The 24,680-nt window shown below is 47.6% G+C and overlaps 1 protein-coding gene across 5 annotated transcripts in view; it reads right to left on the bottom strand.

Annotated features, from left to right (window-relative positions):
* DNMT1 (DNA methyltransferase 1) overlaps positions 1–17,383 on the bottom strand; it is a 46,644-nt gene extending 29,261 nt beyond the window's left edge. The window contains exons 1-8 of one of the 5 annotated variants that reach the window (XM_027050451.2): positions 17,215–17,383; positions 7,711–7,747; positions 6,645–6,752; positions 6,232–6,451; positions 5,515–5,590; positions 3,927–4,002; positions 466–500; positions 4–88 (exon numbers count right to left, since the gene is read on the bottom strand). In XM_027050451.2, the coding sequence (XP_026906252.1) occupies positions 4–88; positions 466–500; positions 3,927–4,002; positions 5,515–5,590; positions 6,232–6,451; positions 6,645–6,752; positions 7,711–7,747; positions 17,215–17,294 (717 nt within the window). In that variant the 5' untranslated portion in view covers positions 17,295–17,383. Of the gene's footprint in view, positions 1–3; positions 89–465; positions 501–3,926; positions 4,003–5,514; positions 5,591–6,231; positions 6,452–6,644; positions 6,753–7,710; positions 7,748–15,611; positions 15,740–16,240; positions 16,458–16,649; positions 17,051–17,214 lie in introns of those variants that run through there. The other 4 variants (XM_027050452.2, XM_027050453.2, XM_053219922.1 and 1 more) reach the window with 4 other exon arrangements.
* Between the last annotated feature and the right edge of the window lie 7,297 nt (positions 17,384–24,680).

Here is a 24,680-nt window from a genome sequence, read left to right as displayed (position 1 = left end):
TACTTTTTCGTCTCTTTCCTCCTCTTCTTCCATGTGTGTTCCAGGTCCTACTCTCTCCGGTTCTTCTGCAGGGAGCGGTCTAGCAACTCTGTCAAGCAAAGTAACACACACCCCAAGGGTGACTTTCCCCAACCCCTCCCCTGCCAGCAGTTTTCCTAAGGTCCTCCTCTTCCTACCCCAGAGAGCAATCTCCATCTCAGAGGCCCTGAAAGGCACATACTACTTTAATATTTAATCAGACCTTTAAATCTGGTTCTGACAACGGCCGGTTCCCCTCAATTCATTCTTTGCAATGAGAATTCTACATGAATTAAAGGCTAATAATCTGACCCCAAATTCAGCATTCTTGAGCCATCTATGGTCGCCATGGCAACTCACAATAAAGCTCTTTAAAACTTTGCAGAAAAGTAATTTCGGTAATGAAGATTGCACATTGTACAGAACAGGTATATTAATCGTTCTTACTGTTCTCTGGATGTAACTCTCCGCCTCTTTTCCTCCTGCGTGGAGAGAAGGAAGACAAGAACATTCATTTCAAAGAAGATCAACATGAAAAGCATGAGTGACAGTATTAAATACATTTGGCACAGTTAAAAATGGGGGGGGGGGGGCTGGGTTTAAGGGAAAGATCTGGGTAATCAGCATCAGTCTGGTAGTGCCATCCCACTACCCTCAAAACGAAGGAGGCCCAGGAGTTGGCCCAGCACATGCCCGCGTACCAGAGGTTTCCAGTGACGCTCTATAAAAGAATCAAAGGTCCTCCACCCCCAGTCAGGAAGTCTTTAATATTAGGAAAAAACAAAATAGTAATTTGGGATTCACAGCGGGAAGTGAGGACACTAGCTCTTCCCGGACGAACACCCTGGTGTACCATTTCACACTGTCTGCCGTCTCCAGGGTATCTACGTGTATTTAAGAGGGATAGATATACTGCAGTGACGAAACAGATCTGGATCCTGTTTGGGGCAGAGGTTACAAGACTCCATACACGTGAGTGCATATACACACATGCGAAAACTGGTAAAATCTGAATAAAGTCTAGATTGTACAGCGAGGTCACTTTCCTGGTTTTGCTGAGGTATTACAGTTCTAGATGTTACCACTGGAGAAACTTAGGGAAGTCTACAGAACCTTGTTGTATTCTATTATAGGCAACACATACACAAAAATCTGTGGTATATGTAGGTGCAGATGGAAAACTCTGCCTCCAGACTGGATCTACACCAGCTCTTCCCTGAGTCTCCAGCCTGTTGGCCTGTCCTGCATGCTTTAGTCTTGCCAGCCTTAACCACAGGAGCCAAGTTTAAAATTAATCTTACACATACATCTTGTTTCTCTAGAGAACTCTAATGGTAGATTTCATAGTAAGTCTCTTTCTCGCTCTCTCTCAGACAACATAGAGGAAACTGATAAATCCTTGCCTCTTCCCCGCTCTGGAAGGTCAGGAGGAAGGGAGATCTATGCACCAAACATCCTTTTATACTATTTAGAAGTTTTACTAAATGCATGTAATACCCATTTTTAAAACATAGTAAGTTCTCGTAACTTTAAATGGACTAAAGATGATGATCCCTGTATGAGGACTTATGTGACAAAACTATCTGACACTGCTGGCTGGATACACCAAGTCTTATCTAGCATATTGCGACAATGTTTTTACAAGCCTTCATAAACAAAGCCTCCCAGGCCTCACACAAACTGCCAGTGAAATGGCAGGTTTCTTGAAAAGCCAGATGAAAAGGCTACACAAGCCTTCTAAAAGGTTAGGGTGCAAGAAACCACTCTAAAACAGGTGCATGTGGAAGAGAGCTATTGATATTACAAGAGCAAGCCTGTTTTGTCTGTAATGCTTTCTCCTAAGAGACAAGAGACGTGGCCACTGATCTGAACACGTGGTTCCCTCTGTGCCTCAGTTTCCCACTTAAAAGCAGGTAACCGAAACTTAACTACAGACACCAGAATAAAGGTCATGGACAGTAACATGTGGTTTCTAAAAACAGAATCCACGGGTCTTACAACAGGTTGTCAAGCCTACCTCAAGGAGAGTGGTAGCCCAGTGACACTTGACACCCCTTAGCCCAGTGCTTCTCAGCCGGAGTAATTTTACCCCTCCCCCCAATTTGGAAGTGTCTGACGATGGTTTTTGGTGGTGACAACTGAGAGGGGAGAGGGGGATTACTACTGGTATCTAGTGAGTAGAGGTCGGGCTGCTGCTACATGCGATAAACCACAGGACCGCCCCACCGCCTCCACAGCAAAGGATTATCTAGCCCCCAAGGTCAATAATGCCACGGCTGCTCTATCAGTAGCAGTAAGGCATTTACTACCCACACATAAACCTATAGACTTCCCTTCAACGTACATAGCTAATCCTGCAGCAAAAGCAGAAAGAAAATTGATGTGCGACCATCTGGTATTATCTAGGTTTGGGCCTCAAGTCGCAAGGGAAAGTACCATCACAGACTAACATCTTCTGTATCACAGACCTTCAGTAAGCCACTGGTTTTCTAACCTATGAGGTCTAAGTAGCATTATTACACTACATACAGCAACTCTAATGCTCTGCTGTTAGACAAGTTAGATGTGGAAAAGGAGCTACGGATGGCAGAAGCAAATGCTTTAAACAGGTCACAGCTGGGGGTGCCTGGGTGGCTCGGTCAGTGAAGCGCCCGACTCTGGATTTTGGCTCAGGTCATGATCTCACAGTTTGTCAGATTGAGCCCCACATCGGGCTCTGCACTGACAACACAGAGCCTGCTTGGGATTCTCGCTCTCTCCTGCTCTCTACCCCCTCCCTGCTCTCAGTCTCTCAAAATTAATTAATTAATGAATTAAAGTTTTGGGGCACCTGGATGACTCAGTTGGTTAAGCATCCGACTCTTGAGCTTGGCTCCAGGTCATGATCTCATGGATTGTGAGTTCAACCTCTGCATCAGGCTCTACGCTGACAGTGCAGAGCCTGCTTGGGATTCCCTCTCCCCCCTCACTCTCTGCCCTCCTTCACTCTCTCTCTCTCTCTCTCAAAAATAAACATTTGGGGCACCTAGGTGGCTCACTTGGTTAAGCATCCAACTCTTGGTTTCAGCTCAAGTCATGATCTCATGGTTCATGGATTCAAGCCCCAAGTCAGGCTCCGCAGCAGGCAGCACATATCCTGCTTAGGATTCTCTCTCTTTCTCTCTGCTCCTACCCGGCTCACACTTTCTGTCTCTCTCAAAAATAAATAAACTTAAGGAAAATAAGTAGCACCTGAGTGGCTCGGTTGGTTGAGTGTCCGACTCTTGATTTTAGCTAGGGTCATGATCTTGTGGTTTGTGAGTTCGAGCCCCGTGTCAGGCTGTTCTGGCAGAGCAGAGCCTGCTTGGGATTCTCTCTATGCCCCTCCCCTGCTCTCTCTCTCTCTCTCAAAATAAAGAAAACTTTAAAAAAAAATACATTTTTTTTAAAAAAGCTTTAAAAAATAAACAGGGCGCCTGGGTTGCTCAGTCGGTTGAGCATCTGACTCTTGGTTTCAGCTCAGGTCATGATCTCACGGTTCCTGGGTTCGAGCCCGCATCAGGCTCTGCGTGGACAGCATGCAGCCTGCTTGGGATTCACTTTCTCCTCTCCATCTCTCTCAAAATAAATAAGCCCAAAGAATAAAATGTCACAGTTGATGGCCAATCTTGTCAGCTAGAGAAGTAAGAAAGCAGACATAGGAAGTAACAGACTCTGAAGTTATGGGGCTGCCTTGTGAGTAGCAGGGGCCTGTGGAGCCCTCAGGCCTAACTGTGACATACTTCATACTACCCGGGTCCAGGGACAGAAGGTCCTAACACCTTCTTGGTCACTTCAAGTCCATTTAGATAGGTCAAGTGTAAAGTCAGGGCTACCAGCAAAATACCAAAAGAAGGCAGAGTGAAGAAACTTGATAATGTCAGCCCTACCTGGTCTTTTTCTTCCTCAACATGATCATCCGATTTCGCTTTTTCACGCTCTTCCTCAGGTTTACGTTTGGCAGGGCTGACACAAACAGGAAAGCCGACCGTTAGCTTCGCCAGACCCCAGACCCCCACCAGGCACGAGAGGACTTGTATTCCTCCCTACCAAAGGCGGCCTCTTTAAGACAGACTCAGGGCATGGGTGCCTTCTTCCCTCCAAGGAAATGCCCTCACTGCCAGGATATCGAAAGAGGCTTTAACTCTTGAGTGACGGGTTAGAAGCGCACCACTTTGCAAACCTAAGAAATCATGGAGCTAGACATCGATCAACAGCCGCTGGCATCACAGAAGAGACATCACATGCCTCTGATGGAAAGACGGCACCATCTGTGAAGAAGTCTCAGAAAATGATAGAGCTGGAATCTGATCCAACTTCTAAACCTAACTACCAGTTTACGAGAAACAAGACAAGGAAGACATTAACCACCAAAGGATGCAGTCAGCGAGACCTAGAAACTCTTATTGGACAAGCGAACTAATTTCTTCAAATAAATGGCAAGAAAAAAGGAATCTATAATTTGAAGGGCTTCAAAACAAATCAAGTAAACACAATTTGCCACACATGGGAAAATACAAACACTGGTTACATACTTGATAGTAAGGAATTGTTATGCTTTATAAAGTATGAAAATATTAGAGTTAGTCTTTTTAAAAAGATAAAACATGTTTGCTACACATTAGTAATTCTAGAAAAATATGAATAAAAGGTTAAAAAAATATTTTATCATCTAGAAATCTACATTTCTGAGATGGGTTTCAAATGACATCTGAGGGGGTGCCTGGGTGGCTCATTCAGTTAAGCGTCTGACTTCGGCCCAAGTCATGATCTCACAGTTCATGAGTTCAAGCCCCGCATTGGGCTCTGTGCTGACAGCTCAGAGCCTGAGGCCTACTTCGGATTCTGTCTCTCTTCCTCTCTCTCTCTGAACCTCCCCCACTCGTGCTCGGTCTCTCTCACTCTCAAAAATCAATAAACATTAAAAAAAAATTCAAAGGACATATCTGAGATGGGTTTCAAAGCAATCCAGTTGGGGGAGAGTTTACAGGGGTACAGACGAAAAGATGGCCAGCTGATAACTATGGCCACTGGGGGACAGGTACTTGGTGTTCATTTTCCTGTCCTGGCTAGTTTTGTGTATATTTGAAGGTTCCTATAAGAGTAAGTAGACAGGAGGTCTTGAGAAATGCTCTTCGTGAATATTTAATAAAAAAAACTGCAAGATGAAAACCTATGCAATGTGGAAGTCAGAATTGCTAAATTAGGGGCACCTGGGTGGCTCAATCAGCTAAGTGTCCAACTCTCGATTTTGGTTCGGGTCCTAATCTCATCGAGCCTCGCATCAGGCTCTGCAGACAGCATGGAGCCTGCTCAGGATTCTTGCTCTCCTTCTCTCACTCTGCCCCTCCCCCACGGTCTCTAAATAAAACTTAAAAAAAAAAAAAAAATTGCTACATTATACCCTAATTCCATTCCTGTTTTACCAGAAACAGTTGGCCCCAAGAAAAGGTGGTGGTCGATTCATTATATACTGACCCCCTTGAGAAATGAGATAGGATGGTGGTCTGCCTGGTAGTTTGCCTTGTAATCCTGGGGCTAGATGAAACTTCAGCTGTTTAAAGAAAAAAGAAACAAAAAAAGCCACTATGAATAAAAAAGTTCACAGAAAAGGTGCAGTTCTTTGGCATTACCAAGATAGCACAGAGAATCAGGTTCTGAAGATTAAGTACCCTTCTCTTGTTCTAACCAGGAACAGTCTTGATAAAGGTAGCAATTAGCACCTGCCAGTTTGCTGAGCCATGTTACTGGAGCTCTTATTGGAGGGGCCAAACCCTGAACCAGACAAGGAAACAAACTCTCAGATCATCAAAAGATAAAGTGGCCAAGAACCCAACCTGCACTCAAGTCCCATGCTCTTTGAGTTTTAAAAATTCCAGAAGAGTTACTTTGACTACAAATTGGGAAGGAGTCTATACATTTAGCTTCAATAGGCATAGAACTTAGAAACAATAAGTATTAATAACTCCTGTTACCTTATACAGCATAAGTGTAGCTGTTTTGGGATCTAATGCTCGATATTTGGTTACAGAAAAAAATCTGAAGAAGTACAGCATATACATCTAAGCTAGTTAGGAAGTATAGACAAGAAACAAACGAGGAAGTACCGCCCCAGGGGACCTATGGCTCCAAGTCTGGTACCGTGTAAGGGGACAGCCAGTCTCCACCAAGATGAAAGGAGTGAAGGGGTCTTACACTTTGTCTCTCCGTCCGATTTGCTTCTTCTCGGTGTGTAAAGTTTGGAAACAGGCTTGGGGGATTTGTTTTCCTCTGCCATTCCCACTCTGCGGTCCTCACCACTTGTCTGGCTCCCGTTTTCTAGACATCCATTCACTTCCCGACTGAGAGCATGAGCTCCATTCTCCAAGGATAAATCTTTATTTAAAAGGGATTTGACTTTAGCCAGGTAGCCCTCCTATAGCAGGAAAGGATAATTTAAGTAGCAGTGAATGCAAACACGTGGCAATAAGAGAATAAGGAAACACGCATTTCCTTTATAACTATTGGGTAACAGGGAGAGCTGGGGAGGATTCTGCCTCCCTGGTCACACAGGAGTTAACACGGGAGGGGATGTTTCCTAGACGCCAGGATGTCAAGAAGTGACTTACCTCTGATAATTCTTCTTTATGTAATTTGGTTTCCAAGTCACATAACTGATTCTTTATTTCTGTTTGCAGAAATTCATGCAAGAGATTCAATTTCTCCTTCACACATTCCTAAGGGAAGAATATAGGTTTAGATGTCCTCAAACTCCCGAGTTACTAACTAATGGACTAATATACAGATAATTAAGCTGCCTGATCACAAAATAACCGAATGGCAGGCAATGCTGATTCAGCCTTAAAAAACTGAATATTCACAAGACACGTTTGTGATGGTACAACGTGATCTTAACAAATGTATCTCCAGAGTGGTGAAAAATGAAAGGCTAGATGTGGGACAGAGACCTAGAACAGTGTTTTAGGAAAAACTGCGCTTTTGAGGAATAAGACCAGGGTAAGTTACAATTCAGAACTGATGGTGTGGAACCTAGACTGGGAAACTTGTCAATGAGTTACCAAAAATGAACCAAATTAGCAGCACATTAAGAATAATATCTAGGGGCGCCTGGGTGGCTCAGTCGGTGAAGCGTCCGACTTCAGCTCAGGTCATGATCTCGCGGTTCATGAGCTCGAGCCCCGCATCGGGCTCTGTGCTGACAGCTCAGAGCCTGGAGCCTGTTTCAGATTCTGTGTCTCCCTCTCTCTCTGACCCTCCCCCATTCATGCTCTGTCTCTCTCTGTCTCAAAAATAAATAAACGTTAAAAAAAATTTTTAAGAAAAAGAATATTTAGGTTATCCTTGAAACTGGGGATAAGCCAACTCCAACTTGAACTTTTATTGAGCCACAGGGGCACCTGGGTGGCTCATTCAGTTGAGTGTCTGACTTTGGCTCAGGTCATGATCTCCTGGTTCAGGAGTTCAAGCCCCACATCAAGCTCTGTGCTGACAGCTCAGAGCCTGGAGCCCGTTTTGGATTCTCTGTCTCTGTCTGTCCGTCCCTCTCCCACTTAGGTGCTCTTGCGTGCACGCTCTCTCTCTCTCAAAAACAAACGTACGTGAAAAAAAATGCTTGAGGCACAAAGTGTCTGTCAAATAATCACATTTGGTAATAAAATTTAAGATGGGGATTACCTTTTCTGTAAGGCTATCTCTTTCCAAATCTTTGAGCCTGTGGGAAGAAAACGGGAGAAAGAAAGGCTGTTAGGCAACTTTGTTTACTTGAACAATTAATACCACAGTTTTAAAGAACTTTGGAAATAAACTGGATATATATGAGTGTTAGAAAATATATATATATGTGGTGGTTTTCTCCTCCTCCTGAGGTCCTCAAGTCCTGCTAGAATGCCTACAAAGTCATTAAGAAGGCACATGCAACCTGAAGGAGGTCCCCCTCTTTAGTTTTTCTTCTTCACTTTTTCTGAGGGTGAGCTAGAGGAGTTTGAAAGAACAGGTGCTATTTCCAAAGGAACTGGGACAGTGGAAGCAGCCCGCACAGTTGGGGTCCTCCTGTTCACTGACTTACAGGGGGTCTCCCTCCAGTTCTTCTGGCAAGACCCCGAGGAAGGGCACACCACAGGGTGGCCAGCGTTGGAGTGAGTAGACCAAGGCCACAAGATGCTGTGGGGAACAGCCAGCTAACATTCTCAAAGGCTGGGGGGATGTGGGGAGGGGGAGTAGGCAGCATTCTAATGAGGAACGTAAGCACTGGGAAAGTAAAGGCATCTGGGGCAGCAGGGGCGCCCACACTCAGGGGCAACAGATGGGAGTGAGAAGACTGGCTGGCACCTCACCAAAGATCTCTCCGTTTCGAGGGTCTGTACCTAATCTCTTAGGAGTGCACACTGGTCAGGAGTTTGGCTGGAAAAGCACAACCTGATTCGATTATTGAGGATTAGCGTCTTGCCTTTTTTTTGGGGGGGGGGGGGCAGTGGCAGGAGAGAAGAGGAAAGGAGCAAGAGCAGAAGACACCAAGGAAAGAGAGAGGAAGAAACAAGCTGTGGTTCCTAGCCGGGGTGCCAGCTGTAGACATGGGAGGAGAACAGGTCTAACCAGCTTGGTTAGCACCTGTCACTGGAGAAGAAGTACCCTGTGCAGGGACCAGGCCTTCTTCATCTCTGAACCCTCCCACTCAGCACCTGTACAGATGGCATAACCCGTTATCTATCACCAGCTGAAAGGGCAAGAACAGGGCTCTCCCAGGCTGGTTTTTCCAAGGGCAAGTGTGAGCAGCAAAACCAGGAATGCAAGCAACAGGCTTTGCTGGACTAAGGTCATACAGTGGCTGCTCCAAGTGCATGTGGACCCCGCCTCTAGCTTTGATCCCCAACACATCTATGGGTCCCTGTTATGCCAAGCCCTATTCCAGGCAGTGAGTTGGGTAACTGGATGCAGGGACTGCCGGGCAGGGACCTCCTGACCTGGGTGGGTCAGGAAAGGTCTTTCTATAGTATAGACAAGACTGACTGCAGATATGGTGACCATATATACTATATATATTATACACACACACACACACACACACACACACACACACACACACACACTCCTTGCATGTAACCCCTTCCAGGCCAAGTCATTCTACTTTCTTTTTTTTTTTAATATGAAATTTATTGTCAAATTGGTTTCCATACAACACCCAGTGCTCATCCCAACAGGTGCCCTCCTCAATGCCCATCACCCACCCTTCCCTCCCTCTCACCCCCCATCAACCCTCAGTTTATTCTCCGTTTTTAAGAGTCTCTTATGGTTTGGCTCTCTCCCTCTCTTTTTTTTTTTTTAAACATTTATTTATTTTTGAGACAGAGAGAGACAGAGCATGAATGGGGGAGGGTCAGAGAGAGGGAGACACAGAATCTGAAACAGGCTCCAGGCTCTGAGCTGTCAGCACAGAGCCCGACGAGGGGCTCGAACTCACAGACCGTGAGATCATGACCTGAGCCAAAGTCGGCTGCTTAACGGACTGAGCCACCCAGGCGCCCCTCTAACTTTTTTTTTTCCTTCCCCTCCCCCATGGTCTTCTGCTTCTGTTAGGTTTCTCAGGATCCACATAAGAGTGAAAACGTATGGTATCTGTCTTTCTCTGTATGACTTATTTCACTTAGCATAACACTCTCCAGTTCCATCCATGTTGCTACAAAAGGCTATAATTCATTCTTTCTGATTGCCAAGTAGTATTCCATTATGCATAAAAACCACAATTTCTTTATCCATTCATCAGTTGATGGACATTCAGGCTCTTTCCATCATTTGGCTATTGTTGAAAGTGCTGCTATAAACATTAGGGTACAAGTGCCCCTATGCATCAGCACTCCTGTATCCCTTGGGTAAATTCCTACAGTGCTATTGCTGGGTCATAGGGTAGATCTTAAAAATTTTTAATTTTTTGAGGAACCTCCACACTGTTTTCCAGAGTGGCTGTACCAGTTTGCATTCCCAAGTCATTCCACTTTCAAAGTAACCCAGGTTCTGGGAGAGCCAGATGAGAATAGCTACACAACTCTGTATGCACAGCCAGAGGTACACATCCCGCTACAGGAATGGAACATTGGACTTCCCAGTCATCCCACTCACAAAACTGTGGCAACACACAGCCCCTTGATCCTCAAGTCAGGCATTAAGAACAATGCTCAGCTGCCTGTGAAGCCCATCAAAGTACCCTCTTCACCAATGCTGACAACCCCTACATCTGGGCACGAGACAGATCTGTGGGTCTAAATGCTGTTGACCTCTCCTATGAACTGGGATTGTCTAGCTTGGCAGAGAAGAACCAAAAAATCTTCAGAATACCAAAAATGTCATGCCCTGAGAAGACTGGATTTAACCTGTCTGGCCCCAGAGAGGACGGTTAAGAGCCCAGGGCAGGCACTGAGGAGCCAGAGTGGGGCAAGGAGGAAGCTGGTCAGCGCACCTCCCCTGACACCCAGGCTTTCACCGGAGAGTCCATCCCTTCCCCGGCAAAACCGATGACGCCACCACACATCTGCTTTACATTCAGGGCCAGGAGGATCAGAAAGACGTGAAGGACCAGGTAGAATACTCAGAACGGCAGCCATGTTATGAGATAAAACTTTAGGTCCCTTCCAGCCCAAGATCCCATGATTCATTTCTAGTTGCTTCCCTCATGCAGTAATCCTAGAAGGGAAATAAAAACATATCCAGGTCCCTGGGTGGCTCAGTCAGCTAAGCGTCCAGCTATTGACTTTCGTTCAGGTTGTGATCTCACGGTTCAGGAGATCGAGCCCCACTTCGGGCTCCGCACTGACAGAGTGGAACCTGCTTGAGACTTTCTCTCACCCTCTCTCTCTGTCCTTCCCCTGCTTGCACAAGCACACTTGTAAATAAATAAATACATTTTAAAAACGTATATCAACAACTGAAGGAATAAAGCAAATACAGTTCTGAGGGCTTCTGAAGAGCAAAGGTCTAAGAACACCATCAGGAAGGACTGGCCCAGGGGAGTGGAGAGGGCTCAGTGGGAACGGAGCAGGGAGACCTGCCCAAACAGGGAGCTGGCTCAGGGTACACCTAAGAAACCCACACAAGTCAGGCTAGTGCCAGTCTGAGGGAGGTAGGCAACACCAGGCTAAAAAACTGATTTTCTTCCATAGTTACACCACTGAAGGAACCATGGGGGGAGGAGGAACCCAAGACATCAGAGCCATGTTTTAAGAAAATTAATCTGGCAAAAATACATGATGTAGATTAGACAGGAAGAGATTACAAGATGTTAAATCACTCCCTAACACCCTGAAACTAGAAATGCTGGTCTGAAACAGGATTTAGCAGCAGGAATGGAGAGCACGCTAGAGAAGTTACAAGAGGCAGAATTAACGGAGTTTTGTAACCGTCTACGTGGCAGTTGCGGTAGGGCCACCTGAGACAGTATCTGTGGTAGGCAGGATAGTGACCCCTCCCAAGAGAGATGTCCATGCCCTAATCCCCCAGAACCTATTAATATGTTGCCTTACCTGGCAAAAGGGACTCTGCAGATGTGATTAAGGTTAGAGCCTTTGAGATGGGCAGATTATCCTGGATTAGCCAGGTGGGCCCAAACTAATCACTTAAATCCTTAAAAGCAGAAAAACATCCCAGCTGCATTTCGAAAGATGTGACTACAGAAGGTTCCGAGAGAGATGTAACAGGAGAACCGGCTTTAACTATGGGAGGAAGTGGGCCAGGAGCCAAAGGATACATCACCTCCAGAAGCTGGGCATGGTTAGAGCCAGCAAGAGAAGAACGACCTCAGTCTTACAACCGCAAGGAACTGAATTCTGCCAACCTGAAAGAGGAAGCAACAGACTCTCCCCTAGAGCCTGCAAGAAAGGAATGCAGCCTGTGGACACTTTTGCATCCAGGGAGACCCAAACCAGATTTCGGACCTATAGAACTGTTAAAACAGATGTATGGGTTATTTAAGCCACTGAGATAACTGGTTATGGCTGCAACTGGAAACGAGTACTGTATCAGAAATTCAGGACATGTTGGTAGGGAAAAAGTAAAAAGGCCAGGAGTTTGAGGAGTGATGGTTCAATGAATAGCAGCTCTCTAGACGGCTATTCAGCGGCTAGAGATTAAAAGTGGCTCTCCTGAGAGAGATATCAAAACTGGAGGTAGTCCTGTCCTGCTGACAGGCCCAACTGCTACACAGAAGTCCTAGGACTAAGGGAGCCTGGGTGGCTCAGTCGGTTAAACAGCCAACTTCGGCTCAGGTCATGATCTCAAGGTTTGTGGGTTCGAGCCCCGCGTCGGGCTCTGTGCTGACAGCTCAGAGCCTGGAACCTGCTTCAGATTCTGTGTCTCCCTCTTTCTCTGCCCCTCCCCTTTTCGCATGCTGTCTCTCTCTCCCTCTCAAAAGTAAATAAACATTAAAAAACAAATTAAGGGGTGCCTGGGTGGCGCAGTTGGTTGGGTGACCAACTTCCGCTCAGGTCACCATCTCGTGGTTTGAGTTCGAGCCCCGCATCGAGCTCTGTGCTGACAGCTCAGAGCCTGGAGCCTGTTTCAGATTCTGTGTCTCCCCCTCTCTCTACCCCTCCTCTGCTCACGCTCTGTGTGTCTCTGTCTCTCGATAATAAATGTTAAAAAATAAAAATCATTTAAATAAATAAATAAATAAGTAACAACAACAACAACAAAAAAGTCCTAGGACTAGAAGAGATAAGGGTCCAAGAATGAAAGAAAAATGATTAAGGGGGTTGGCGGGGGGATTGATGAAGAAAGAGCATCCCTGGTAGTAAACAGCATCACAAAAGCCAAGGATAGAAAGGATTAAAAAGCAAGATACTGAGAGATGAAAAAGGATAGATCACCACCTCAATCCTTAATAAAAGAATGCCTGATCAAGGGTAGAACTGGGGTGCCTGGGTGACTCAGTGGGTTAAGAGTCCGACTCTTGATTTCGGCTCAGGTCATGATCTCACGGTTCAGGAGATCAAGCCCCGCATCAGGCTCCGTGCTACTGGCACGGAGCCTGCTTGGGATTCTTGCTCTTCCTCTCTGTCTGCCTCTGCCCCCCTCTCTCCAAATAAACACACTTAAAAAAAAAAAAGAGTAGGACTGGATACCTGGCACAAAAGCTAAGGTGGCAGAAGGAACAAGTCCAGACCACCAGACAATTCTATAAGCAGCCAAGCCAAGATGAAGGTTGGAATGATTAGCAGGAATTTACATCATCTCTGAACGGCACTCACCACTACACGAGCATCTGCCTCAGTATCAGAGGTGCATGTTGCTGCACTAAATTATGCTCCCCTGATGGAAATGACACACACAGGTGACCTTGTGATAAGCAGCACGGGTCTTCTTGCAGGTGCTACCCCGCCACATTTACACCTATCAGCCGGGCGAGTCTTCATAACGCCCAGGGGCAGCGGGTAGCGCCACACCATTTTACAGATAGAGCACCAAGAGGTTAAACAACTTAGTCCTACAGCTATGGTAGGAAGGATTTGAACCCCAGCAGTCTGCACCTCTAGAATACTCCTGCAGAGGAGAACTAGAAAAGAGAAGTCCCAGGGCATCTGGGTTGCTCAGTCGGTTGAGTGCCTGACTTCAGCTCAGGTCATGATCTCACAGTTCGTGGGTTTGAGCCCTGCATCAGGCTTGTGCCGACAGCTCGGAGCCTGGAGCCTGCTTCGGATTCTCCCTCCGTCTGCCCCTCTGCGCACACGCTCTCTCAAAAATAAACAAACATAAAAAAAAAAAAAGGTAAGTCCATTCAATACCCACTTAGTGGGAGCCATGGAACTAGAGCTAAGAAGTTGAAGGGCGCCTGGGTGGCTCAGTCAGTTGAGCATTCGACTTCGGCTCAGCTCATGCTCTCGTGGTTTGTGAGTTCGAGCCTGATATCGGGCTTGCTGCTATCGACACAGAACTCACTTCGGATCTCTCTGTCCCCCTCTCTCTCGGTCCTTCCCCCGCTTGTGCTCTCAAAAAACATTAAAAACAAATAAATAAATAACATTTTTTAAAACCTGAAAAACAGCTTAATCTAATCACAGAATGGCTAGCAGTTAAAAGAGCTGTCACAATTACGAAAGCTAATCAGAGTTGTGCAAAGGAGGTTGCTATAATCAATGTGTGAATCCAGGCTTCATAAAAGGGGAAAGTCTGGCATGCATGCCTTTCAGAGTCTACACAAGCTACAGATACAGTGAACAAGGCAAACGAATCACCATCAGCTCCAGGTTTGGAAAGGCAGCATGCGGGTGCACAGACAGAATTCAACACCCTTCCTATTATGGGGAAAAGGGATGGTCTTTCTGAGGACGGTCTTAAGGATGAATGGACAGTAGCCAGCCTAGGGAAGGAGTAGCTAGAGCTCAGCCTCACACCAGCTGCTCTGCAAGGTCTCAGGCCCTGAGAACCTAAAAGGAGGTCTGTATGGCTTGTGAGATGAACGCCGGATGAGTGACGCAAGTGGACAGGGATTCTGAACTTCAGGACCAGTGCACCAGGCAGTGTGTGGGGCAAGGAAACCATCAGATCCAACTTTTTTAAGAGGATCACAGTTTCCGCTGCTAGAAAAGCCTTGAGTGGCAACAGGAAGACCAGTGAAAGAATTCTCGCTTTTCCTGTGCAAATGGTGGTTTCAACAGAGTAAGAAAAATAAGTAGAAGAATGTGGCTTGTCCTAAAAAGGCAACATTTTTAGACTTGGGGCATAGTATACTTCAAAAAAGAAGTTAAAGACTTAAAAATCCAGACATTGAAAATTCTTTCTGATACATATCTAATGGAACTGCGTGTTTAAAAAAAGCAGCTGTTGGGGCGCCTGGGTGGCGCAGTCGGTTAAGCGTCTGACTTCAGCCAGGTCACGATCTTGCGGTCCGTGAGTTCGAGCCCCGCGTCGGGCTCTGGGCTGATGGCTCAGAGCCTGGAGCCTGTTTCCGATTCTGTGTCTCCCTCTCTCTCTGCCCCTCCCCCGTTCATGCTCTGTCTCTCTCTGTCTCAAAAATAAAACGTTGAAAAAAAAAGTTAAAAAAAAATAAAATAAAATAAAAAAAGCAGCTGACATGGGGCACCCGGGTGGCTCAATCAGTTAAGCATCAGGCTCTTGATTTTGGCTCAGTTCACGATCTAAGGGTTGTGAGATCGAGCCCCGCGTTCTGAGAGTGGAGCCTGCTTAAAATTCTCTCTGCCCCTCCCATGCTCACCCTCTAAAAAAAAGAAGCTGATATATATATATATATACAAGTAGAAGTGACAAATGCAGGAGGACCAGGCCTAACTTTGTTCTTAGAGTATTCTACTGGACTTAGAGACCTCCTGTTATAAATCATACTTCTAATTCTCATAGATAAAGAAGTCGTACCTCTATTTACAAGTCTTTTAAGGGAGTGTTGAATGCCATGTTTATGTGTGGATTTTGTACACTGAAATTCAAAATGTAAGAAAAGCTGTTGAGAGTCACATGAGACCATTTCAACGTCCACCACGTGGTCTAAGGCAGAAACACCAAACCACACCTACAGTAAGCAATTCTAGTTCAAAGTAATATGGAACCTAGGGTGAATGGTGGATTGTAAAACTCACCTAAGAGCATTCAAATTCAGCCAAGCACTTGCACTGGCCCAAGACAACCCCCAAGCCAGTGGCCTGTTCAAAGACCCTAGTTGAAAGGAACGGTTTTGGCAAAAAGCAGACATCAGCAGGAATCCTTGCTTCCTCTTGATGAACTCCTGCAGCACCCACTCTAAAAAACTCTTGAGGATTAAATGAGAATATGTCAAGTTTTGTATACAATTGACTGGCAGAACTGAAAAAAAAAAAGTTGGCTTAGCCAATAACAATGCTAACAGGTGGGCCTTTATGTCTCGGCATATTCTCATTTCATCCACTATCCATTTTGAGCCCATGTCAATCTAGTCCGCACTGATAGCTTGTTCATGACACTCGCCCCAGGTCAAACAAGCCAGTGGAGACAGGAGGTCTCACCATCAGAGTAAAGAAGATCGGGCCCAAACGCCTCTAGGTTGGGTCCAACATCATGAAGCCAGGGACTTCCACAATTCTGTTTACACTCTAAGTCATATCCCTGGAGACTACAGGTAAGGCTTCTTGGGCAAGACACACCCCCTCTTGTGCTTAAGAAGTGGCCTGAACCTTAAATACCTGGTAGGGAGTCCCAAACACCGCCCCCACATACACACACACATACACACCTCCAACTCCAAAAGCCCCCATCCGACTGGCCTGGCACGACCATAGGAAACCGGCACAGGGAAATTGGGCAAAGGCTCAACCAGGCTCACAAATCCGGCTGAAGTGTTCAGGCCTGGGCGAGGTTCCCGGGACTCGTGTTCCAAGGGGTGCAAGTTTTCAGGAGTGAAATTGGAGCCCTTTCACAAAGGGGAGCCCAGTGTTCTGACCCCCCCAACCCCCGTGCACAGAAGCCTAGCAAGGCTTCCTTGATGCCCGCTCCCAGGCACAGATTTACTGGAAAGGCTCTTACAGCCTTCACGCTGCCCGAGCCCCGCTTCTGCGCTGCGCGGTGGGGGTTCCTTCCAGAACGTGACTTCCCCGGCAGGCCGAGATGGAGGAAGCCCCCCAAGAAAGACGGGGCTCGCAAACCTGAGCCGGCCGCGCCCGGGCCCCGAGCGGCGACGTCTGTCTCTGGAGGCCGCCATCGGGATGCGCTGCGCCGGGTGCCAAGGGGGGCCCCCCGAAACGCCCCCCGGGGACCGGACCAGCTCGACCCCCCAAGCGGGCCGGGCACCGGAAGTGGAGGCCGAAGTGCCCGGGCCGAGGGGTGTCCTGAGGCCGCGGGCTGCCCACTTCCTGCGCGAGCCGGCCGGCGGCAGGAGCCAGGCCCGTGGCTCCTCTGGGCTGGCGATCCCCGAGGAGAACCCAAAGCTCGCTCTACTTTGAAATCAGGAAGGACCCCCAAGTTACTAGTCACCAGGGAACTGTGAAGGGCCTCGGCCCATTTTGGCGCCAAACGGCCAGGGGTGCGCGCGACCGGAAGTGCCACCCTGCCCGCGCCAACCGCCGCCGAGCCGTCCCGCGCATGCGCGCCCGTCTGTCAGCGGCAGCCAAGGGCTACCTACAGGGGAAGCAACCCCCCCCCACCCCCAACGCCGTGCCACTTCCCCCTCACCCCCGATCCGAGTTCACGGACCCCCCCCACAGCACCTACCGCCTACGGACATCATCGGGCAGCGAGATGGCCCGGGAAGCCAGCGTGGGCACCCGGGCCGGGGCGGTGCGGGCAGGCATCTTGGAAACTGCAGCAGAGACCGCGGCGGCAGAGGCAGCCCTGGCTTTTCGCGCGGAAACCAACGGGGAGGGGCGGCGAGCAGAGGCGGGGCGTACCATCTCGGCCCGGGCGTGGGGGAAGGCGGGACATACCATAGGGATAGAGGCCATACCATGTGCCGGCAGATGGAGCGGAGCGGGTCGTGCACATGGGGCCGCGCATGCGCGAGACCGGCGCACACCCCCATATGGAGCTGTGGGCTCGTCCAAACTCCGCTGTTTGCTGGGAGCCTTGCTTGAGAGGTTCATTCATTCATTCTTCCTAGCATGCTGGGGATAAAACGGGGAGCGTCGGGGTTCCAGCATGTGGGCTCTTGGGATTGTAACTGAGGACTTGAACTCAATTCCATCTATATGCTCACTATAACGACCTTGGACAAGTCTCCATTTCCTCATCTTTAAAAAGGTGCTAATCGCAGAAAATCTTGAGAATGCACAAACTATGTAGGATCTCCCGGCGTGGGGCGGCTCAGGCCACTTCCACAGCCTGTGTGTTTAAAAAAAGCACCAGAACTTGAGATAGTCTCTTCAACAAATGGTGTTGGGAAAATTGGGTATCAATATGCAAACAAGTAAAGTTGGATCCTTACACCATTTAAAAATTAACTCAAAATGGATTAAAGATCTAAATGCAGATTTAAAACCATAGAACTCTTAGAAGCAGGGGGGAGGGGAGGAACAAAAGGGGAGGGAGGACAGCTTCACAACATTGGATTTAGCAATGATTTATTAGGTCACCAAAGCACAGGCAACAAAAGCTAAAATAGATGGGACTGCATCAGATTTCATTTATGCACAATAAGGGAGTCAACAAAGTGAACAGGCAACCTACAGAATGGGAAAAAAATATTTGCAGTCCGTGTATCTGATCAGGTGTTAATATCCGGAATAAAGAGCTACAACTCAACAACAAAAAAAGACAAACTGATTTTTGAAATGGGCAAAAGAGGGGCACCTGCGTGGCTCGGTTGAGCGTCCAACTCTGGATTTCAGCTCAGGTCATGATCCCAGGGTCGTGGGTTCTGTGCCGAGTGTGGAATCTGCCTAAGACCCTCCCTCCCTCCCTCCCTCTCCCTCTCTCTCTCTCTCTCCCCATCCCTCTCTACCTCTCTCTCTAATAAAAAACATTAGGCATCCAACTTCAGCTGAGGTCTTGATCTTACAGTCCTTGGGTTAGAGCCCAGCATTGCACTCTGCACTGACAGCTCGGAGACTGCTTTGGATCCTCTGTCTCCCTCTCTCTCTTCCCCTCTCCCATGCTCTCAAAAATTAAAATAATAATAATAATAATAAATTTTAAAAAAATTTTAATGGGCAAGGGAGGGATACCTGGCTTAGTTAAGCATCCGACTTCAGCTCAGGTCATGATCTCACTCAGCTCAGGTCATGTGAGTTCGAGCCCTGTATCAGACTGTGTGCCCACAGCTCAGAGCCTAGAGCCTGCTTCGGATTCTGTGTCTCCCCCTCTCTCTGCCCCTTCACCGCTCACTCTCTCTCTCTCTCTCTCTCTCTGTCAAAAATAAAATAAAAACACTAAGAAAAAAATTTTTTAACGGACAAGGGGTGCCTGGGTGGCTCAGTTTGTTGAGCGTCCAACTCTTAATTTCAGGTCAGGTCATGATCTCAGGGTTCACAGGATGGAGTCCTGCGTCAGGGACTGTACCGACAGCATGGAGCCTGCTTGGGATTTTCTCTCTGCCTCTCTCTCAAAATAGACATTTTTTTTTTTAATGGGCAAAAGATTTGAATAAACCATTACCTAAAAATACACAAATGGCCAACAGACTTTGTGAAAAGACACCCAACTTCACTAATCCAGGAAATGTAAATCAAAACCACACTGAGAAGTCACCTCATTCCCATTAGAATGACCACTATAAAAATTATATATATATGTATACACACACACACACACACACACACACACAACAGCAACAACAACAACAACAACAACAACAACAAATAAATGCTGGCAAGAATGTAGAAATTAGGACCCATGTGTACTATTGGTGGGGATGTAAAAATACTACAGCCACCAAGGAAAAGAATGGAGGTTCCACAAAAGATTAAAAATAGAATTATGAGGAAGTGCCTGGGTGGTTCAATCAGTTAAGCGTCCGACTCTTGATTTCGGCTTAGGTCGTGATCTCCCAGTTCATGAGTTTGAGCCCCACGTTGGGCTCTGGGCTGCAGGGGCAGAACCTGTTTCAGATTCTCTATCTCCCTCTCTCTCTGCTCCTTTCCTGCTTGTGCTCTCTCTCTCTCTCTCTCTCTCTCTCAAAATAAACAAACATTTAAAAAAATAGGATTACCATATGATCCAGCAATCTCACTTCTGAGTATATATTCAAAGGAATTGAAAGCATGATCTTGAAGAGATATTTGCACCCTCACCTTCACTGCAGCCTTATTCAGAGGAGGCAATAGGTGGAAGTAACCCAAATGCCCCAGAAAGATGTAGGGGTGAAGAAAATTTGGTATCTACATACAATGGATTATTCAGCCTTTAAAAAAAGGAAACCCTGCCCTTTGTGACAACCTGCACAAACCTTGAGATCATCAGGACAAGTGAAGGAAGCCAGTCATGAAAAGACCAATGTTGCATGATTCCACTTATTTGAAGTATCTGAAGTCGTCAAACGCTCAGAAAGAAAAAGAACAAGGGGTGCCTGGCTGACTCAGTAGAGTGGAGGACTCTTGATCTTGGGGTTGTGGGTTCGAGCCCCACACTGGGTGGGGAGATTACTTAAAATATGTATATAAAGTAAAAAAAAAAAAAAAGACATCAAAACTAAACAAAGAAAAAAACAGTGGTGTTACCAAGGACTCGTGAGGAGGAAAAGGGAGGTAGTTCAGTGGGAACAGAATCTCTTTTAAACAAGATGAGAAAGTTCCAGAGATCTGCAGCACAACTGTGTGCATGTAGTTAACACTATCATACACTTAAAAAATATTTAGGAAGGGGGCACCTGGGTGGCTTAGGTGGCTGAGCATCCAACTTCAGCTCAGGTCATGATCTCATGGTTTGGGGGTTCGAGCCCTGCAACCAGCTCTGTGCTGACAGCTCAGAGCCCAGAGCCTGCTTTGAATTCTTTGTCTCTCTCTCTCTCTCTCTCTCTCTCTCTCTCTCTCTGCCCCTCCCCCACTCATGCTCGGTCTCTCTCTCTCTCTCAAAAATAAATAAACGTTAAAAAAAGTACTTAAGGGTCTCCTGGGTGGCTCAGTCGGTTGGGCGTCCGACTTCAGCTCAGGTCACGGTCTCACAGTCCGTGAGTTCAAGCCCCACGTCGTGCTCTGAGCTGACAGCTCAGAGCCTGGAGCCTGCTTCAGAGTCTGTGTCTCCCTCCCTCTCTCTCTGCCCCTAACCTGCTCATGCTCTGTCTCTGTCTCAAAAATAAATAAAAACATTAAAAAAAAAAAACTTAAGATGGTCAATGCTATGTGTTTCTTGCCACAATAAAAATAAACCATTAATAATATAGGGCTGAGTTAAAAAAAAAAAATGTATCTGCCACAGCAAAGGAAAAAGCACCAGAACAGAGTTACAAACTATGGTACAAATAATGGTACATTTTTACTTTTTTATGTTACAGAATTTACAAGTGAATTTATTTGTAAACATACACATAAACTAAATAGGTTTACTAGTTACATGTAAACTAGATTCCCCCAACAGCCGGTCGGAAGGGGTCAGCCTGGCCAGACGTGGACCTCAGACTCTGGTTGCTATGGGTTACCCACACATGGCAGGATTCAGGAAGACTGAAATATTAATAAGACTAAAATTCATAGCTATCAGTTTAATAGTTAATCAACACTTATACACTATACTATGCTCTTTAGAGAAATTTTTTTTCTTTTAAAGTTTATTTATTATTATTTTGAGAGAGAGAGAGAGAGAGAGAGAACGAGCAGGGGAGGGGCAGAGAGAAAGGGGGACAGAGGATCCGAAGTGGGCTTTGCTCGGACAGAAGGGAGCCCGCCCGATGCAGCCATGAGATCATGGTCTGAGCCAACGTCGGACTCTTAACGGATTGAGCCACCAAGGTGCCCCTAGAGAATTATTTTAATTCTTAACCGTAAAGGGAAGGATCAGGACCCCTTTTCTTTCTTTCTTTCTTTCTTTCTTTCTTTCTTTCTTTCTTTCTTTCTTTCTTTCTTTCTCTTTTTTTTTTAATGTTTATTTTTAAGAGAGAGAGAGAGACTGTGAGGGCAGGGAAGGGGTAGAGAGAGAGAGGGAGACAGAAGATCCCAAGCAGACTCTCTGCTCTCAGCACAGAGAGAGCCCAATGTGGGGCTAAACTCATGAACTATGAGATCATGACCTGAGCCAAATTCAGACGCTCAACCGACTGAGCCACCCAGGTGCCCCAGGACCCCATTTCCCATGGCCTGGGAGACTTGTCAGAAAGGAGTCCGGCTCAGAGGCTGCTTATCCAAGATCATAGACTCCGTAAGCAGCAGGACCATGAATCCAAAGGGTCTTTAGCTCCAGAACCTGAATGCAAAATTCTGGCCCCCACCAGTTGTCAGGCCCCGGGGAGGCCCAGGAGCAGTGCTGGGGGGAGTACATTAATGAGCAGGAAGGGTGTAGTTGATGGAAGACCATCTCACCAAAAGGTGAATCGGGCCATGTAAACCGGCCAGAAGCCAGCATCTGGGCCCCTGACACCCCTTAGGAAACAGGGTGCTCACGGGACAGGGGAAAGAGAGAAGATAGACCGTGAGTCTTTGTCAGGGACCTCAGCTCACAGGAGAGCAGCTGCATTTAGTGGAGACCCCCTCTCAGAGGATTCTTTTCACAATCCCTTTGCCGAGGGAGGATTCAACTTGCCTTACAGACCAGGCAAGGGCTCAGGGACATAGATTTGCCCAAGTGCTACTTATGGCTTCGAAGCACCTCCAGAGTGACCTGGAGACCCTTCCCGAACCTAAAAATGGGCTCCTCCCTTGGGAGAAGCAAATGGAACTTCCAGAAGAAACCAGGTTCAGCTCTTGCTGGCATTCAGCCACCTCCGCCTCTCAACCTCCAAAGTAGCGTTCATAAACACCTCAAGAGAAAGACTTAACAGGCCTGAACTCCCTGCTTTCCAGGCCACATTCCAGCCGTCAGCGGGAGGGCCACACTCCAGAAGCCGGGAGAGGCTAGGTGTCAGCCCAACCAAGGTCAGGGCAGCCCCGAGTGCCAGGGCTGCTGGAGGGACGGCCACATGCCTTGAGCCACATGCCTTCTGAGCCAGAAGGCCAGAGCTGAGTCACCCCACATGCTGGGGAATTAGTCACGGCTGCTGAGCTCTCACTTGGTGCCAGGCCCAGCAAGAGCCTCAGGCGGTGGCACTGACGCTCCAGGTTTCAAAAGGGACACTCTGCCACTCACCCCAGACAGGGGCCAGGCAGGAAGAGACCCACAGGGTAGGTCTCTCAAGCACGCTCTCTGGGCTCAAGTGGCCGGGAATCCGAGCCGGGGAAACCAACTCGGGAGTGTGCCGGACGGACCCACTTGCTCCTTGTAGGGACCTTGAACAGGTAGACGGCTTTCTGTTTGGGGTCACAGGAGGCCTGCCACCGAGCTCAGCAGGTTTTTCCTTCCAACAGCTCTTGAATCAGCGTGCCGATCTGCTCCTCCAAGGCCACCGCCTCCAACCTAGGTCATCCTCACCTCTCTCCCGGATGCCTGCCCGGCCTCTTTCCCGGGCTGCCACTCAGCCCTCCCACCACAGAGTCAGCTCTTGCATCCACAGCAGTGGGAGGGCTCTTCTCAGAATCCATCTGATCAGGTCACCTCCTCCCTACCCCATGGCGTGTCTGTGCTCTTAGGGCCAACCCCACCCCATGCACTTAGCCCCACCCACGTCAGCTGTTGCCATACATAACTCCTTGGCTCACCCCGGCTGAGCCACATCTGGTCATTCCCAGCCCTTTCCTGCCAGTCTCCAGTGGTAGCCAGTCTCCAAGAGGGCCCCCAACATCCTTTGCCTTTTTGGTATTCATCCTCTTGGGTTGGGGGGGGGGGTTCCTCTCCCACTTGGAGCCAGGGCCAAAGGAATGTAGAACTGAACGTACAGGACCTCTGAGGCTAGGTCATAAGATGCATTGCAGCACCACTTTCTTCTTGCGGGGGAAGCCAACAGCCATATTGTCAGGAGGCTCAAGCAGCCTTGTGGGGGTGGGGGGGGGGCGGGGGCAGGGCAAGAAGAACCAATCAGCCAGCCATGTGAGCAGGCCATTTCCGGAAGTGGCTATTCCAGCCCCAGCAATACCTGACAGTAACGTAGGAGAGCCCTCAAGCTGCAACAACTCACTTTGCTGCCCAATTCCTAACTCACAGTTGGGTTGAGAAGGATAATACATGGGTGTTGTTCTAAGCCACTAGACTGTGGGGGTTTTGTGATACAACCATAGGCCATTGTTGCAAGGTTTCTGCATTTGCTGTTCCCTTGGCCTGGAAAGCCCTGCTGCTCCACACACCCACTTCTCCTGCTTGGAAAATCTTTAATCCATTCTTTCTACTTTGGCTCAACCATCACCTCCTTCAAGGAGCCTTTCCTGATCTCCTGCAGCCCAACAGATGTCTGGGAGGCTCTGAGAACCACAGCTCTTTTAGAGCCCTTACCTTAGCTGGTGATCACATATTTTGGGGGTGATGGTTTAGGTCAGTCATACCCCCCTACGCCCAATACCTAGCAAAGTCCCCAGGATATTGTTAGCACACAATAGAGACTCATGGAGGGGCACGTGGCTGGCTCACTCAGTAGAGCATGCTACTGGATCTCAGGGTGAGTTGAGCCCCACACTGGGCATAGAGATTACTTTAAAAAGGGGTGTGTAAGGGTGCCCAGGTGAATAAGTCAATTAAGCATCCAACTTCAGCTCAGGTCATGATCTCATAGCTCAGAAATTCAAGCCCTGAGTCGGGCTCTGTGCTGACAGCGCTGAGCCTGCTCTGGGCCTTCCATCCTCCTCTCTGCCCCTCCCTTACCTCCCCTCCCCTCCCCTCTCTCTTTCTCAAAAATAAATAAACATGCTTAAAAAGGGGAGCACTGTGGTGGCTCAGTCGGTTGAGTGTCCAACTCTTGATTTTGGCTCAGGTCATGATCTTACCGCCAGGAGATGGAGCCCCATGTCAGGCGCAGCACAGAGCCTGCTTGGAATTTTCTCTCTCCTTCTCTCGCTCTCTCTGCCCCTCCCCCACTTGTGTTGTCTCTCAAAATAAAAAAACTTAAAAAAAAAAAAAGGGTTCATAGAACCCTGCATAGGTGAGGGCGTGATGCCTTTCCCCCCTTCCCCCAAACATTAAATGTTTAGTCTGCAAACATTCAGCAAAATGACAAATGTATACACCCTTTT

Source organism: Acinonyx jubatus, chromosome A2 (genome assembly GCF_027475565.1).
Source record: "Acinonyx jubatus isolate Ajub_Pintada_27869175 chromosome A2, VMU_Ajub_asm_v1.0, whole genome shotgun sequence".
Lineage (NCBI taxonomy): Eukaryota > Metazoa > Chordata > Mammalia > Carnivora > Felidae > Acinonyx > Acinonyx jubatus.
Note: the sequence above shows the minus strand (reverse complement) of the source record. Positions and strands in the feature narration are given on the sequence as shown.